This window comes from Pezoporus occidentalis, unplaced genomic scaffold, assembly GCF_034315485.1.
Source record: "Pezoporus occidentalis ecotype Australia unplaced genomic scaffold, CSIRO_AGI_Poc_V1 ctg92, whole genome shotgun sequence".
Lineage (NCBI taxonomy): Eukaryota > Metazoa > Chordata > Aves > Psittaciformes > Psittacidae > Pezoporus > Pezoporus occidentalis.
In genome coordinates this window covers 2,767,022-2,785,303 of record NW_026916284.1, presented here as the reverse complement: position 1 = coordinate 2,785,303, position 18,282 = coordinate 2,767,022, and the positions used below count along the sequence as shown (strand labels likewise).

At 53.2% G+C, this 18,282-nt stretch overlaps 2 protein-coding genes across 3 annotated transcripts in view; one reads left to right on the top strand and one right to left on the bottom strand.

Annotated features, from left to right (window-relative positions):
• Positions 1–5,838, top strand: part of SYT6 (synaptotagmin 6) — a 31,675-nt gene extending 25,837 nt beyond the window's left edge. For both annotated transcript variants that reach the window (XM_062605672.1, XM_062605671.1), the window contains exons 5-7: positions 428–599; positions 956–1,106; positions 5,754–5,838. In XM_062605672.1, the coding sequence (XP_062461656.1) occupies positions 428–599; positions 956–1,106; positions 5,754–5,825 (395 nt within the window). In that variant the 3' untranslated portion in view covers positions 5,826–5,838. The remainder of the gene's footprint in view (positions 1–427; positions 600–955; positions 1,107–5,753) is intronic.
• A 5,149-nt stretch (positions 5,839–10,987) lies between these two features.
• Positions 10,988–18,075, bottom strand: PPP1R15B (protein phosphatase 1 regulatory subunit 15B). The gene is made up of 2 exons (XM_062605682.1): positions 16,321–18,075; positions 10,988–13,593 (listed from the first exon to the last, which is right to left on the bottom strand). The coding sequence occupies exons 1-2, from the start codon at positions 18,058–18,060 to the stop codon at positions 13,381–13,383; spliced, it is 1,953 nt and encodes a 650-aa protein (XP_062461666.1). The 5' UTR covers positions 18,061–18,075; the 3' UTR covers positions 10,988–13,380.
• Between the last annotated feature and the right edge of the window lie 207 nt (positions 18,076–18,282).

The window sequence follows — 18,282 nt, the reverse complement described above, 5'->3', positions numbered from 1 at the left end:
TCTTAGACAAGTTCTGGTTTTGCTTAGAGGAAGCACTGGTTTGCTGTCTGTGGCCGTGCAATTAAAGCAAGCTCGAATGCTTGAGTGCGCATTGTCACCCAATGGATACTGGCTCTTGGTTTGAGAAGGGGCCTCCTTACGCTTGCAAACCCTTATCAAAACTTGATGGAAGTGGCTGATTCGGCCTCCCAGGCAGTCTGCTTGGCTGGTTCTGCAGGGCCTGGACCTCCCAACACCACTCACACCAGTACAAGAGGTGGTGGATTCAGCTGGTACCCAGACATCCATATTCCTAAAAGTACATTTGAGGGTGCCTTTGGCTCATGGTGACGTACAGTCACCCTTTGATAATGCTGTTTCTATGTGGTGATGGTAACAAAAGAGACCTCCATAAGCAGAAGGCCTTTTCCTATCTCTTCCTCCCCAGATCCATATGTCAAAGTGTCTTTGCTCTGTGACGGGCGAAGACTGAAAAAGAAGAAAACCACCATAAAGAAAAACACACTTAATCCCACTTACAATGAAGCAATAATCTTTGACATTCCCCCAGAGAACATGGATCAAGTCAGCCTGCTCATCTCTGTCATGGATTATGATCGGTAGGTGGGAGGCTGTGGAGGGCTGGAGGGGAAAATGTCCCATTGGATGCAGGTTTTCCTGTTCAGCAGCCATTTTCCATAGCGTCAGGGCTGTGGTTGCATGGCTCTGTGCCATCACTGTGTCTCTAGTGATTTATTGTTAGTGTCATTGATATTTATGGTGATGGAGAATTACCTGCTAGAATAGTAACTGCTTAAAGCTGGTCCTTTGTTTTATGGCATTTTCTTGAGTGAGGACTGTGTTCCCCTTTGCTATTTGCTTGTCCTGCAAACCATCACCACCCCACAGGGCCAGCAGCCTCAGCAGGCACAGGCGATCTGAGTGACACCGCTGCTGCTGTTCTCTTGCTCCTCAGAGTGGGTCACAACGAGATCATCGGGGTTTGCCGCGTGGGGGTCAACGCCGAGGGGCTGGGCAGAGACCACTGGAACGAGATGCTGGCGTACCCACGCAAGCCCATAGCGCACTGGCATCCGTTAGTGGAGGTGAAGAAGTCTTTCAAAGAGGTTTGTGGAGTTGTTCTTCCCTTTTAACGCGCGAGCTGTGCAGGAGGAGCCGGGGAGCGGCTCCCGAGAGCTCCCTGGGGTTTCCTGACAAGAGCTGAGGGAATTTTCTCACCAGAAATGAACTCCAGGAAACGTTTCTGTCTGGTCTGGAAATAGCTCCTGGAGCGCGCAGCAGGGAGAGGGGCTGAGCTCACGGGTGCGCCTCTGCCTCTGCTGCCTTTTCCTTTCTCTTTCTTTGCTTTTTGTTTCTAAATCAGGGATTGGGAGCAGCAAGGGAGGGGAGCGCAGTTTGATTGCGCACCGACTGCCCCGAGGCATCGCCCAGTTCAACTTCCCATCTCTTCATCCTAAATGATTTTGCTGTTGACTCATCTCCAAGCCTTTGAGGGAGAATAAATAGAACAAATGGGATTGCTTTAAGCATCTCCAGAGAAAGAGATTCACTTGCTGCAGCCCCAGATGATAAACCAGGGCTGAAACGTGTGGGTACCATTCTGACCATCTCTAGCATTTTTTTCCTCCTTGCTCTCCATTTTCTCACCCTCCCATAGAGCTCTTTGGGGCTTTGCCCGATTTAGGTCATAAATTCTGAAGGGGAGAGATGCGGAAATTGGCACAGGCACCACTGACACTTCAGGTGTGAGAAGAAAGGCAGCATTTGTGGCCAAAGGCAATAAAACCTCTCGCTGCATCTGGCCTGAGGAGACTTTTTCCCTCAGAGCCAGAGTACGAAACAAAAAGCGTCTTTTCCCCCCCCTGATGCTCAGCTACTGAGCTCCACTGGAAGGCAGGCTCCTGGCTCGGTTACCCTCCAGTCTGACTCAGCATGCACCAAACCCTCTGTATCTTTGAGACCGGCTCTTTCCTCTGGCAGGGACGCAGTCGGTGCAGTGGGTGCTGAGCAGCAGCACCAGGCTGTCACTGCCCTTTCCATGCTCGCACACCGGCATCCTACACATGAGCCGGAGCTGTCTGCGCAGGCAGTGGGTGCCCGCACACCGCCACGGGAGCACAGGGATCCATCACCAGCGCAGGTCCGATCGTGTGCAGCACCCCACAGCACGGCCCTGGCCGCCCCAGGGCCGGGAGCTCCTCCTACTGCACGTGGGAGATGGAGAGAAAGATCCCTGAGAGGCTTCTGATGATCAGTGGGAACCCCACATAACCGTTGTGCAGAATCCAGAGGAGCCTGGGAGCCATTGCACATGAGTCACCTGCTCAGGTGTGCTTTGAAAACCTCTGCTGAGCCCCCCAGACGCTGCAAGAACAACCTGAGTGAATCATGTTCCCCTCCCGTGCATAGGTCAGGAGCTCTGCTCAAAAGCAGAGGAACAAAGCTTCTGATCATCTCTTCTGGTATTCTGCCGTCAGCTGCTCCTCCGAGCCAGCCAGCAAATGCTTCCTTTAGTTGTTAGCACCGCTGTCTGCAAGTCCCTTAAAGAATAACAAAGCAACCAGACGGAACAGGACAGAAATTCATGGGAAATGGGATTTGTGGTTCTGAGCAATCGCATCATAATCCTCTGTGTGTGTGTGCGCATTTTAAAAGCAACTTGGGTTTTGTGTCCCGTATCCTCAGGTCAGGGTCCCCACGCACAGAGAGGCTGGTGGTGGGATGCAGGGTCACACTCCATCAGTCCCGGCCCCCAGGCTGCCGGCTGCTCACTCCATCTGCACGTGGATGCCGATGCTGAGGGAGAAGCTCTGACCCTCCACCCCTTTCCCACCCTCATTTCTTCATGGAGGGAGCTCAGGCTGTGCTGGAATCTTGAGCAGTCGCCTTCATCATCTTCATCTTCAAAGGCATTTGCAGCCAGACAGCAGCAAATGGAGCGTTTGCTCTCTAGCTGATCCTCATGACTGTCTCTTTGCCAGGGCGATAGCTGATGGCCCCTGCTGTACATCAATGTCTTTCCTGATTGAGTGCTTGACCTTACACTAAAAGCAGAAAGGCTGCGATTGAATTGTCTTTCTGAGTGCACAAATTGAGGAGCGGGTGACTGGAGCTGTGAACCCTGAACGCAGAGCTGCTCAGTGCTGCTCCGTGTTGGATGCCCACACACTGGGTGAGGAAGGCATCCTGCTCTGCATAGGAAGGGACCTTAAAGCTCCTTCAGGGCCAACCCCTGCCACGGGCAGGGACCCCTTGCACTGGAGCAGCTTGCTCCAAGGCCCTGTGTCCAACCTGGCCTTGAGCACTGCCAGGGATGGGGCAGCCCCAGTCCCAGGTTCTGGTGATGCTCCCAGGAATGGTCCCTCAGGGATGTGTTCCACCAGGAGCATGGCCTGGCCCCGGCCCCCAGCTCCCACCACAGCACTTTGGGATGGACGGACCCTGGTGCCCCTGGGGCTGTGCTTCCTGGGCCAAGCCTCCTCCTGTGCTGTGGGCTTGGCTCCTTAACATGAGACCCTGGGAGCACTGGGTCTGTTCCACAGCCGCAGCACCAACACATCCCAACCCCTCATTCCTGGGTCGGCAGCACGATTCGAGCCCTTCCTCCATGAAGGAGTTGCCCTTTCCTCTCTTTCACTGCTGGAGCCTTCAGGGAAGCTTGCTCCTGTTACATTCCATTGTGTTTGGTTGCTCCATATTTATCAGCAGTGAGTAACCAAACATAATGAGGGTACTTCTGTAATGACCATCATCGTTAGAGACAGAACATGTGCAAATGAATCATTAATTACAGGCTTCTAAGCACCGTCCTCACACAGCCATTTGGAAGAGTTTGTGAGCAGAAGACCAGAATCCCTGATGCGTTTTTCAGTTATCCTCACAATAAACTCCTGTCCTCAGCACAAACCTGCTCCCATTCTTCAGCCCGGAGGTCCCACCGTGACCTCCCCAATGTACTTCAATCATCCCACCCGTTGCCATTTCCTCTGCCCTTCCCAAAGCATCCATCAGGCAGGTTAAAAGCGATGGCTCTATAAAAAGCAAGAGAAAATTACAGCACATCTTGAAGGGGACTTCTGAAAGTCGGAGATTTCTCTGTTCTCTCTGAAAGACGAACTCGGGTCTCAGAGAGCAGCAGCAGCGAGATGCAAAATGGGTCTTTCATGTTGCCAAGTGCCTCCGGTTCAGCACTGAGCTCTTCAAAACCTCGCTGTAGATGAAACCCGCTGCTGAGGGCCAAGTCATGCCCCTAATGAAGAGCAACCGCTTATCTTTAAAGCCATGCAAATCTGGCCTCCTCCAGACTTTTGGGCATGTTTGACTTGCATTGAGCTGCTTGTGACTGTTCAATTGCACAGTGAATGGGTCACCTTTCCTGATGGAAAGAAGAGACCCCAGACCCGGGCTGCTCAGGCACACGGGTTACTTGAACCTGCTCTTGGAAGAGTTTCCATTACATCTTTGCACGATCAAACGCTGTAACCAGAGGCAGAACGAGGCAGAGAGGTGCCAAAAACCCGTTTTCATGGTACTTTCTGCTTCTCTGCTGTTCTATTGGTAATTCTCAGCGGGAGATTTTCTCCCCATTATCAGTTCCTCAGGGCTTTTAGCAAATACGTTTGAGAGGAGACACAGAGAAGAAGCTGTTCTCCTACTTGAGGGCAGGTGCTGGGAAGAACAAGCTTCCCAGCTCCTCCAGTCCCAGTTCCTGCTCAGCCCCGATGAAATGCAGTGCGTGTGATGCAGATCTGCGCCGTGAGCTGCCTTACACCCACTGCCTCTTAGGGGAAGGAAGCTGGCCCGGTTCTTGCCCCTGTCTCTAGCCATCAAAATGCACATTTATGAAGTGGACGCTAAGAGTCAGGCTCTGCCAGCTGGCTCCAGAGGAACAGGACCATGCTCCCTGTGCTGCATGGACAGGCCTGACCCAGGGAGGGCCACTCTTACTGAATGACTTTTCAGCCACACAAGTGAAATCCGTACACGCCAGAGCACTGACATGAGCCAAAGGGTTTCTGCTCATGTAGGAGAGGAGGGAATTGATCCGTGGGGAGAAGGGAGCACTGGGAGCGCTGTGCCTCCTGTTGTCTCTGGGGGATGCCTGTCGTTGGTCGTTTGGATGTGATCAAACAGGATGGGGAGATGGGCAAGTGCTCAAAGGCTTGAAGAGCGATGGCTTTGAATGGTTCTAATAGCCCCCAGGGCAGATCACTGATAAGGTATGATCCATAAGCGTGGTAAAAACCGTACTTGCTACATCCACTGACCCTGTGGGCACTGAGGCTTCTGTGGAGGGAAATCACCGGCCAGGCTCTGCAAACCAGAAAGCACTGAGCCAGGGAGCAGCAGAAAGCTGACCCCAGAGCAAGCTTTGCCTCCCCAGCACACTGCTGCGTTTGCGCTGCCTCCTCTGCGAGCAGCCCTCCGCCTGCGCCTGGGTTACAGAGCGATGCTCTCCGTTGCTCACTGGTTCCCCCTCGGCGGTTAAACGCAGGCGTTCAGTAAGTTGGAGGATGCCGTAGAGAGGAGACTGCCGCAGAGCAGACAGGGAGCGTGGGAAAGGGATGGGAAGCGTTTCAGATCGCAGACTTGGGCTGGAGAGGGCCTTAAAGCGCCCGGTTCCAACCCGCGCCGTGGGCAGGGGCGCCTCACCCCGCACCACGGTGCCCAGGGCCCTGCCCTGCCCAGCCTGGCCCCGGGCCGTGCCAGGCTCCGGCTCGCTCAGACCCCGCTCCCTCTGTGTCTCCCCGCAGTGGCACGGCCGCGCCGCCAGCTTTGACAGCCAGGGCTCCTGCCCGTCCCCTAAGCCGCCCCCCACGCCCTGAGCCGGAGCGGGACCGAACCGCGTCTCCCGTGCCCTTGGCCTGCGGCCTCAGCAACTTCTCGCTGAGGGGCAGCGGCAGCAGCGAGGCTTTGTCTGGTCGTTGTTGCGTAAGTAAAGGCAGAACCCTGTGTTGTGGCCAAACCCGTCCTCGTCTTAATACGTCTCCAAGGTGATGTGTTTTCTGTGGCTTCCACTGTACGGATGCTTCCAGAGGAGGAAGGACTGAGACAAGAGCGCTGTAAAACGACGTGTAAAATAGCGACTGGTGTGCCTGGAGGCTGGAATGGTGCAAAGGTGCTCGGAGGGCGCCTGGGGAGGGGACATCCCTGCTGCACTGTCAGCGCCTGCTGGGAAGAGCAGCAGTGAAAGACTCCTGTGGTCAGCCCAAACCCAGCCGCGTGCTCCCGGGCTCCCTGTTCCTACCGAGGTGTTGATGAGCTGTGGAAGTCTGTGCAGTGTGTCCCAAACCCCTGTATCCATAGAGAAAAAAAGTGCTGTTGATTCCTCAGGGAGGAAAACCTGGTTCTTTCCCCTGTATCTGAAGTCTCCTTAGAGCTATTTGCATGAAGAGTTTCTTAGGACCCTCTTGTAGCTGCTGCTCATCCCCCCCGTACATCACCGCGTTACCTGGAGTGGAGAGAACTGCGCTACCACTGGTGGGGTTCAGCCATAAAGGGGGGAAGAGGTCACAGAAATAGGTGACATCCTTGCATGAACATCAGATCTTTCTTTACGTTTTATCGCATCTTGGTACTAGAGGATGACCAAGAGGGTTTTTCCTTAATGAAAAATGTTTCTAAGGCCCAGACCCTGGAGGAAGAGCAAGTTTTGGGAAGAAGGAATCTTTGGTGGTTGGTTGGCTGCAGAGGCCACAAATGCAGTTCTAACACCCCAAGTACCAGTCTGCAATGCAGCTGAATCAGCTGCTGTTACCAGACAGTTGTGGGGTTTGGACACCTGCTCGTGGTGGATTTTTCCCTGAGTTCTGGAGTCCCTCAGTGCTCTGTGTTCCACTGTCATTAAGTCAAGTAAAAGCAACTTCAAGCTCAAACTCGGCTTGCGAGCAAGGCAGGGCCTCTCCTCACAGCAGGTTACCACAACGGCATCCACCAGGCTCCAGGTTCGCTTCAGTGACCACCTTCCTCCACGTCACTGAGCATCAGGACCGGCAGAGGAGGGGATCTGCTTTTCTGGGTAGGAGGAACCCTCTGCCGAGTGAAGGACAAACACATCGCTCCCCATCGCACCTTGTGTCTTAATTCTCCATGTGCCATGTGCTAGAGAAGCAAAAACTCAATAAAGTGGTTTTATTTGTAAGCCTCGCCCTGTCTGGTGCAATACTTGCTCTTGTAGATGCAGGAGTTGGGTGAGATGAGCTGAGGTGGGTGCAGCAATCACAGCAGATGCTGCAATGTGTGGTAATAACAGACCCTGCCATGGTACGAGGCACTGCAAGGGCAGACTCTGCTTGGGAGCAGACACTCCTGAGCCGGTAACCTCTGGAATTCTTGGTTGTCCTAGGACAGTCAATACCATCCCTTGGGGAGCTGCTCAGAAGAATCAGGGAATCCCAGACTGGTTTGGGTTGGAAGGGACCAGCACAAATCGTTCTGGAGGCTCCTACCCAGGGACAGGTCTGAAGATGCCCCATTCCAAGACCACCTGATAGGAAAGAGTTTCTGGCCATGCACAGTGATTAACTTCCAGTGCCAGATGGTTCCAAACCTGACCATGAGGCTCTGAACCTTGGCCATGGTTGGTGCCATGAACCGGATGGATCTCTTGCAGGTTTGCAGATCAAAGCACCTGTAAGCAAGGCACACCCAGAGAAGCCACAGCAATTCCCCTGGGTGCAAGGATGGCACATGACAATCATCAACTTCACTCACCCACTCGCATCCTTTCTTCTCTAATCCTGGCTCCTGGGTTCTGGAGCTCTCTGTATAAGCTCTGTCTTTTACCCATTCTTCTTGTTATCTGGGATTTAGTCAAAACAGACGTGGGGTTTGACACAAAGCTCCTATTTTTAATGCTTGCTCCACACAGAAAACCAATTTCCCCTCAAAGCTGGCTGTCACTTGCACTGCTGGAAAACTGGATCTCACGTTAGTGCCGAACACCCACATCTTCATGGATAACCCCCCCCTTGCATTTGAAATGCTGAGATTTTGCCACATGCCTTGAGAAGGGACTAACAAACCATTGTGTGTTTGTCATCGCCGCTCGAGCAGATTGGTCACACTCATGGGGATGAGCCCCTGTCCAAGTGCAAACATTCCCCTTTCATCTGGAGAGGGATTAGAACTCCAGAAAGGAGCTGAGCCTGGCAGAAACGCCGTTCCGGGATTAGTGAAGCTGATTTCTTGCTCCTCGCTTTCTGAGCTACTCTTAACTGTGCAATAATTACTCACAAAGTAGTTTAGGGCCCGATGTGCTGTGCCCGGCTGCTGGCAGTGTGCTAAGAGTGGTCCCAAGGCACCTCCTGCTGCACGGCTGCTGAGCACACAGGCCAGGGCAGAAGATGCTCACAAACCAGGTGCTGGTCACTGCAAAGGCTGCAAGCAAATGGGCTCTTTTGAGTCCTGCAAGCAACAGAAACACCCACGAGCATCCCCAGCCCTTCCTTTTCATCCCCTTCCTTTATAGCTTTAGTCTCACAGTGTCTAACAGTGAGTGACTGCAGGAAGAGCAAGAGACACTGAAGTGAGGGCTGCCACTGAAGTGCTATTAACTCAATGATGGGGATACAGGGAGAAGTGGAATCGCATGGGTCCATTGCACTGCTCATTACAAAGGCTCAGAGGGCTGAGGAACCCTGAGGGGTCCCAGCCAAGTGCCCTCTCACTGATCTGCAAACGAAATAACCTGGTGTATGAGAAGAAAGTGCTCAAAAGCACCTTCCCTCCCTCCAGCCCCATGGCCCTGAGCTGTGGACATCCCACCAAGGCTCTTCGCTCCCAGTCCTGCTCTGGTCCCACACAGCAGGGCTGAGGGAAGTGGGGGGGAGCTGAGCACAGCTGGACACAGCTGCAGCCCCATGTGTTCATCCTCAATCACAGCATCAGCATCGCCCTGAGGCAGCGATGGCCGTGGCTGAGGGGACCCCAAGGGATGCTCCCCTGCCAGGCTGAGCACCCCTTGGACCAGGCAGGACAGGCTGGATGGGAGCCCTGCGGTCCCAAAGCCACAGAACTGCCCTGCAGATCCCTGAGTCCATGGGCACCTGCAGGAGCACAGAGCTGGGGTTCAATCCTGCCATGTTAGTTAGGAGGATGCTGCTGCCAGAGGAATCTGCTCCATCTTCTCCAGCTGCTGGCAGTGCTCTGCAGGGATGGGTTTAGCTCCAAGCCCGCACAGCCCCGGGCCTGAGCTCTCCCTCTCTGCCACAGAGCTCCAAGCAAACATTCCTGCCGAAGCCGGTTTTGCCTGTTCCACATTTGCATTAGAGGGTGCCAAGGACCAGCAGCAAACTCCTGCCAGTCTGTGGCCCTCCTGCCACGTCTGGGATCGGCCCAAGCTCCAGCGGCCTCCCACTACTGCTGCCAAGCCCTGGGTACAGTCCTTTGTTGCCTCCCGATTCATGTGTGAGGAGTCAAACCTCAACCAGATGTTACGTGGGCAGAAACACCTATTTGAGTTAAAAGCCTGTGATTATCCTTGCCAGCCAGCCATTAAGGAAGTATTAAATGGAGAAATTACCCCCCTTCATGTTTCAATACAATAGCATCTTTATAATACACTTGTTTAAGTTGCCTACTCTTCTTTTTAGCTCCCTTGTTTCTAATACTGCACTCAGAACCGTTTCACCTCATCGATAGCTCCTGTGAGCTGGAAAAGAGTCAAGGAGAAGGAAAGATAAAGCCAATATCCTTGAGAGTTAAACAAGAGGGTAAAATCAGACAGCAGATCTCCCGTTCCCGTCTGCTGTTGATAGAACTTCTCAATTCACTTCTCCAGATCGCCTTCCAAAGAGCGGTACTGTGCACGGGGAGAGCTGGCAGGGGTCAGTACCCACAGGGGCTCCCCTTTACACAGGTGGAACTGCTGGCAATGGAAGAGTTGCAGCACAAGAAGCTGCAGACTCAGAAGGAAAGCAGCGACCTCACCGCAGCGGTCACGTTGCCATCGCCGTGTACGGAGATAACCCCTGCCACCGCCCAGCCACGGCCCCCCAGCGGGCCGCCAGCCTCACCGGCAGCGCTGCTCAGGTAGCCCGGACCCCAGCACCCTGCACAGTCCCCAGGGAACGGGAAAAGCAGGACCCGGATAAAGGCAGCCGGAGCCCTCGCTGCACATCGGCTCATCTGCAGGATGCTCAAGGCCGGTGAAGGAGGACCCAAGGCAGCGACCCTCGGCTCTTCGCTATAGGCGCTGCGATCCGTCCCGCCGGCGGCGCTCGGACACGCACGGCGCTCAGACAGGAGCTCGCTGCTCCGCACCCGAGCCACCGAGCAGGAGGGGCCGCCCGGGGGCTCCCCGCCCGCTCTGCGGATCCTTTGTCCCTGCACGTACCCCGCCCCCTCAGGGCGGGCCGGAGCGCGCCGCTCGCGGTAGTTCCAAGCGGGGGCTCCGGGACCCGCTCCACCCCTCGGCGGAGGGACCCGGGCTCAGCGCCCGCCGCAGCGCCCCCGCCTCACCCCTCCGGCCTCGGGCTCTGCGGCCCCGCCCGCCCGCCCCGCCCCGGCGCTGCCATTGGCAGCCGCTCCCATCAATTCGCTCCGGTCCCTCCTCTCCGCCCCTGCCATTGGCGGCCCCTCCCATTGGCTGGCGCACCAATGCCCCGCCCCGTTCCGCCCTCCTCTCCACCGCTATTGGCCGCCGTTCCCGTTTTCCGCCGCCGCTGTCCATCCGCCCCGGTCCGCCCTCCCGCCGCCGCCACAGGGGGCGCTGCCATTGGCAGCCGCACCCGTCAACCCGCCCCTGCCGGTCCTCCTCGTCACTGCCATTGGCCGGCACCGCCTTCCAGTCCAGGCGCTCCCATTGGCTGCCGCTCCCGTCAATCCGCCCCGGTCCCTCCTCCTCTGCACTGCCATTGGCTGCCGCGCGTCCCCCGGTACTTACAAGCACAAGGCGATGGTGGAAGCCGAGCCCCGGTCACTGCCATGCCCTCCCATCCGTTACCTGGTTGTTTCCAACGTGCTTCCAAAGAAAACCAACGTGGCCTTATCTTGCAAATATCTTTATTCCAATTCCCAGATTAGTTCTCAATAGCTTCATTATGTACAGAAATAGAACTTTAGATATAAAACCCCAACGAACTCAACACAAATCAATTAAAATCTGTAGAAAGCCAATGCAGAACGTTGCTTTTTTGTAAGCTTCTCTAAATTATACAAAAATAAAATCTGATCCTTACAGTTTTGATTTAAAGTTCCCAAGTTTCTACTGTCTCACTGCAAGAACATCCTGTAGGAGCACTGGAACACAGCTGAGAGGGACAACGGTGACAACCTGGCTCGGGTGGTGGGTATGGTGATGAACTTCCTGTTAACCTTTGCTCACCTCACAGTGGCTACTTTAAACATGAGGTCGGAGAGAAGAAAGCTGACCCAAGCAGGTATGGCTCAGTAAGAACACTGCAGGCTGGGAAAAACCTCTTAACATCAGAAGTTAACTCTGGAAGTAACAGGTTTTAATGTAGCTTATACCTGTGTCAGTTTGTTTCACTCCCAGGCAGAGCCTTTCCCAAGCCTGTGCAAACAGCAGATCAGTGTTTGCAGGGTTAATTTTCACCACTCTAAAGCTTCTTCCCAGCACCAGTAAACCAAGTTTTCCAGAGCAACTGAAGCACCAGGTTCTCCAAGAGCAAGGAAATCAGGAGAGGCATAGGAAAACCACTGTAGTGTCTTCTATCAAGAGCAATGAACAGCATCTTTACTTATCAGTCACACCTGAAGCAGAAGCCAACAAGCTCTCTATTCTCCCCCACTGATCATTCCTAAACTAAAAAGCAGAACTCCTGTTATCAAATGTGATACAGGGAAATGATCTGCAAATTAAAGGTATTTCACAGGTTTTGAGGGCATCATTAGAATTACAATTTCAAAACTCCAATTGTATGAAAGGAGAACCCAGTTAGTATTTTTTCTACGCCATGGGGATGGCAAATAACATTGCTGCATTGCTTTCGTAATCCTTGAGCATCAGCTGTATTTTAACATCATATGGTAACTACTGCAGTTCACAGTTAACCCTCTGTAGCAGGGAGAAGTGGTGACAGGACAAATCTGCAGTGTTCTGGGGTTTCCCCCTTACAAAAGGGAAACAGCTGAAGGAACCAAGTAGCAAATCACTTATTCACACAACTTCATGTGAACAGAGATTAATTCTGTGATGCTTGGTATTTATTCCAACCTCATACCTGCTTGGATACCAGCCACACAACATCCTTCAGGTCCAAACATATCCCACTGGTGCTGCTTCCTTAGTGGGACTACAACAACAGTTACACACTGGAAGTTAAGAACATAAATAAGGAGTGTTTGCCTTCCACCAGGGACCTCCCCTTCCAGATCCCACACATGAAATGTTACTCTGGTAACAGATGAACAAAAGTGCAGATGCACAGAGGTATTAATACTGGCTTTTGGTAAAGAATGCAGCAATTTGTAGCCTTAGATTTCCATAAGTTAAAGAGAATTCTCCTCGCAAGTACCAGAATGAGCACACTGGATACAAGAAATAATGAAGAATCCTTCACTTCAATCCATATTCAGAAAGCAGAATCCATTACAGAGAAGTTCCTCTAAGGTTAACTAAAGGACTAGGGGCTATGCGTGGCTACCTAAATTCAAATCAACCTCAATACATACTGTGAAGCTTTAATTATTGATCGGGATGAGGCTTTTCACTGCCCTGAAAGCAGAGGTTTGGTGCACAAGCAGCCAGCACCCTTTGGAACAGTACTGGGTAAAGGTATGTGTTTAAATAAGGATAAACCAAAGGGCTCGTAGTGCACCAGAGCTCCCCTGAATCCCCCAGTGTGCTAGACTGAAACAGTAAGACACCAAAGCACCACACTAACACTCAAGCAGTACATTACATGCAAAACTGGGATGTTAAAAGGCATTTTGCACAGTAAACATCATTAGCTAACGAAATCTGAGGCTTTTACACAAGTCAGAGGAAATGGAGAGCCACAAGAAGAGCACACACCTCTGGAATCTTTAAATCAAAACTGCAAGAATTAGGTTCTGAACCCCATAAATATTTCCTTCAAAATAGGTTTTGCTTTTTCAAAGTGCAAAAAATCCAACTGAAGAGTCACCACTTCCCAACATATGGCAGACAAGGCATTTCTGGAATGGACTGAACCTAAAGCAGTCTGTCCCTCAAGTGTTACTTAAAAGGAATGCAATTATACCACCCCTACCCTTGATGATACTCAAAAGATTTTGTCTGGATATCAAAATGGGACACAGGTATATTCCAACTGGGATAAAAGTCCTAAAATCCCACTTCTCTCCCCACTTCAGAAGAGCACATGCAGCTGCCACTTGTTTTGAAGACGTTCATGAGTGCTCAGGGTCACACAAACTACAAGGTCTTTGAAGGTGCTAGAAGAGATCAACCCTCTTGTAGTAGGTTTCTTGGAGTCTATGGAATACTCTCTGTCTATGCTCTGCTGTGAAGCAGTATCCTATCGCTTCTTCCGTTTCCTGGATCCGTTTCTGGAACCTGCATCCATCCCGTGCCATCTCTTCCCAGGGTCCTTTCCGATCCTCCTCGCTGCTTATGTAATACTCAGTAATTTTCTCAAGGAAGGTCACCTGGAAAAGACAAGCAGTAAAGCATTAGCCAAGCACACGTGCAGAAGGAGCTTGGTATTTATTTGCACAAGGTTTTCTTTCTAAACAGAACTTACTAAATGCCCCAAAGAGCCAAAAGCCTCCAAGAGGCTACCTAGGCCAGAGCATGTGTCAGCTCAGCTTTAGAAACGACCAGTTGCTGGCTTCCAAAATCGAGCTTAAGCTACTACAGAGTTTCTAAATTAGCCTCAGAGGCCTCCTTAGGCTAGTGGCAGATCACAGCATGTTCCGTGTTCAAGAACACCCCTGCCACCAGCACTTGGGTTATAACCTTACACAGCCACAGTGCGGGAGGTTACTCAGGACTTGCCAAGGCACTTCTGGCTACAGAGATACCCTCCAGCCACCAGCTCCCATTGCTGAAGCTTCCATTTCAGAAAGAAAGGGAGGAATCATTGTTCTGTGAAGCAACCAAGCACGTGAGCCACTGCCAGCACCACGATAAGGAATCACACAAGGTTACATAGAAGGAAGCAACACTCATCGCTGCGTGACTGGAACAAACCCATCCGCTCAGAGCTGGTTCCACATTCCGGAGTATTTCAGTTCAGTTCAGAGAATCAAAGTGATGGCATTTTAAAACAGGCATCAAAACCTTTCACTCCTCACTGCGTTTAAGAGCTATTCAGCTATTTTAAGAAAGCAAATGTATAGGCTCAGGATCTAAACTTGACAGTGGTTAGAGTATGACTATACTAAGGATTTAAGTCCTTCTGTTATCAAGATATAAGCAAAAGCCAGACTAGCCAAGGCTCTTACTGAATTCTGTGCTGGTTTTCATTTAGCTACAAAACTGAAAGACAAACTAGGGAGCTGTCAGCATCCAGCAGCTCTCACACCAGGACCGATCCCTGAAGAGAAGCCAAATGCTGTCCTTACAGGTGATTCCAGGGGATTTGCTGCAGGACAGCTAGTTCTGGAAGGTCAGGGAAACACATGGGAGATACAAACCACTTGCTGCTCTGTTCCTAGGTTTTAACACAGAAGCCTCAGTTCATGCTAACAGACGGAAGTGTATTGGGATTGCTTTTTTTGTGCAGCTTCCAACATGGAGATAACAGTTATGGAAGAGATGACCTCCAGGAATAATCAGCAGCTGAGGACAGAGCCACAGGAGACTGTGTGAAAGCCTCCAGAAGTCATCTAAATCTAGTGTGGCGATCCCAAAGGACTGCAGTCACCTCTGAGAGCAGATGCATCAGAGCCCCCATCCTCCAGTGTCAAGTCATTGGTAACTTAAGCAAAACAAAGCGCTCCTGGGTTTCATGGCTTTGCTGCTGTGTGAGTGTAAGGTGCCAGATAGGAAACACGATGAATGACCTGAAGATTGTTGGCAACCTCAGCTCTGTTTTGCAGACAGGTCTAATGATGTGCTTTCAAGCACAGGCAGCTGTTACATCAGCCTGTCCCTCTGCGAGTTCCCACCTTACATCCTTTTTACATCAGTCTGAGACACCCCTGGGCACAATTACTGGATGCTGAAACGTCATGTTAAATCCTGCATCTAGGTCATGGCTCTTTCACCAGGATTACACAGAACCAAACCACACAGCAATCACAACATCACTCGTGTGTAACCTCCATCCCTGACAGGCAGAAAGCCTTGAGGAGGCGCAGGCTGAGCTTACAGCAGAGCTCCTCAGGGCTGCCCTACCTATTGCAGTTACACAGAAACCTCCTGCAGGAGCTGCTGGGAGTCTTTTCCATTTAAATTAAACCAAACAGTTTGTCCTGTGAGATCCATGAAGTCTGCAAGCACCATCTGCCCCAGCAGGGACAGGTATGAAGTCACCTCCAAGCCAGGCTCTCAATTAAAGGAGCAAACAAATCTCTTTGCTGTACGAACATTAAAGCAAACATGATAGTGGATTACCCTGGGGCTTGGATCACAAGCTCTTCCTCATACTAATGCCTGAAGTATCAGGCAAGACCCAAGACACCACCCCCAAAAAACCACCCAGTCCACGTATAGCATCACAGAACTTAAGGGACATGCAATTCCCATTTACTTGAATCCTGGCACATGTATTAAAAGGCCTTTTTTTAAATGCACAAATTCTTCAGAATCATGCTAACCTTCCAGTTTGTGCTCGAAAGCCCAGCTCCAGATTCAACTGAAATGACTGCTGCATTTTAAGTCTTCTACATGAAAACAGGAGTATTATTATACTCTGTTTTCAAACTTTTCAGTGTATTATTGTGTTAATCCCCAACAGAAGAGTTCTTCCTACTCCAAAAGTTGTCTGTAACTCAAACAGACTTGTCCCAGCTCTGAAAGCTTTAAGCCTGGATTACATTATGTGTATGCAAAGGTCCCAAAGTACTTTATCAGTGTTATTCCAACAGGTACTTTCCAAAGGAAAAACTTCCCTCATGGATCTCAACTGTTTCTGTGAGGATGGCAACTACACAACAGAGATTGACAACAAACACAGAACGAAAGCCACCTCTTCAGAGGAAAACGTAACTTCCAAGTCTAAAAAAGGAACGTGAGGAAGTGCCCCACGTCACTGAGTTCTGAAATTCCCATCACGTGGAAAGGATGAGGCACACTCACTTCAGCCAAATAATCAGACCATGAGCTCATGGAGGTACGCTCGTGCCTGAAACCCAAGTCCCCTCACCCACAGTGCAATGGGGTGCAATTTTAGCAACACCAAAACACAAACCCAAAACCCAAGTCTGTACCTTTTTCCTCTTGGAACTGGGACATTTCTCAGCAGAAAGAATGCCATGCAGCACCGTGACCCCACAGTCAGGCTTTTCCAGCTCCCCCCCACAGTTAGTTACGGGACTACACTCAGAAGTGACCAGACTTGGCCTCTCTGCTCCTTTTGAACCAGGCGTCCCTTTCTTCTCTGCTGTCTGAAAGGCTGCCTTGAAGTTTAAAGGATTATAGGGATCATCTGAGGTACAGAATGAGTTCCAAAGCTTCAAGTTTTCTGCCTCATCCCCACTGCTACAGTCCCATTCCTCCTCAGAACTGGGGTGAGGAGAGCCCGAGGACTCCTCGGCCCACGAAGCATCATCATCTTCCTCCTCTTCTACATCTGACATGTCCCTTCCCGGCTCGCAAGAAGATGTCTGAATGGTGGCTGTGAAGTTTTGAGGGTTGTACGGATCCAAACTATAGAAGGAATTCCAGAGGTGAAGCCTCTCCCCGTTCTGGCTATGGGCGTCTGAATCCAAGGGGAGCTCCTCTTCGCTATCGAAACCATCGTCATCATCATCCCAGTCTTCCTCATCATCCGCACTCTCCTCCCCACTGGAAACTCCCCCTATTATATAGTCTATTAACTTATTGGCACAGGCGGGTCTGACCGAAACGGGAAGGATTTGCTCTATTTCCGAGTCCTCGCCATCCTCTTCACCCAAGGCTTCCCCCTCAAGTGGCCCCTTCTCGGCTGAGCCCCGGTCCCCCTCCTGCTCCAAGGCACCACTACCTCCGGGCCGTGTCCCCGTGTCGCTCGGTTCCTGGGGCCGCTTCAACTCCCCAGCATCGCACCTCTGGTCCCGCCGTGGTCCTACCTCCTCTTGCCAACCGCCCTTGTGCTGCTGCTCCTCCTCCAGGCTGTGGTAGCCGTGGTCCGGCTCCGGCACGGTCAGGCCAATGCTGCCCAAGTGCCACGGCTGGAGAAAGGCCAAGCGCTTGTTGCGGACGAACTCGGCCTCAGGCAACGAGCCCCGGAAGAGCCCGGCCTCGGCGGGGCCCTCGGCTCGCAGCGGCTGCGGCAGATGGTTCTCTCTAGAGCCGCTGCCCGGGCCCTGCTCCAGGCCCCGCACGTACAGGTCCACTCGCAGCTCGGAGAGGGGCAGCAGGCGGCTCCGCACCAGCTCGGTACCCCACAGGCCCGGCGGGGCCTCCGCGCCGCCCTCCCGCTTCTTCTCCAGCGTCTCCTTGGCCCAGTCCAGCGCGGCCGGCTCCGACACCAGCGGCGGCGGGGGGCCCTTGGCGGGCGGCTGCCCAGCGGCGGGGCAGAGCGCGCTGCTCAGCGCGGGGCCCGGCAGCAGCCGCTGCAGCAACGCGGGCGGCGGGGACAGGAGCTGCGACACGAGCCGCAGCCATGAGAAGGGCGGGGGCGCCTGGGGCGAGGCTCCGGCGGGGGCCGCGCTAGGCCCGGCCAGCTTGGGCCAGGCCGCGGCGAAGCCCAGCCGGGCCCACCCCAGGCCACCGCGCTCCCGGCCGCTCTGCTCCATGAGCGGTCGGAGGGTGCTGCTCAGCGCTCCCTGCGGCGCGGCGGTGCGTGCGGAGCGGTGCTCCGGGCAGGGGCTGCGGGGCTCCGGGCGGCGGGCGACTCCCATCGGCTGCTCGGCTCCATCCTGCTGCGGGCGCTGACGTAAAATGGCGGCAGAGACCCGAGGGCAGCACCGGTACCAGCCCCGCACCGCGCAGGCGCTCGCTTCGTCACAGACCCCGGCACCGCCCATTGGATGCAGCGATGGCCACGCCCCCACGCGAGGCCGAACCCGGGGCGGGGACACCGCCAGTCCCGCCTACCGAGGTTGCATCAGCCGCGCGGCAGCGGGAGCTGTGCGGGAGCGCCCCCTGCGGTGGCGGAGGGCTCTGCCCCGTCACCGGCGCCAGCCCCGCGGACCCCCTGCGGGGAGCCCCGGCCGGGAGGGGGTTACGGGGAGACGGAGCTGGGGGGG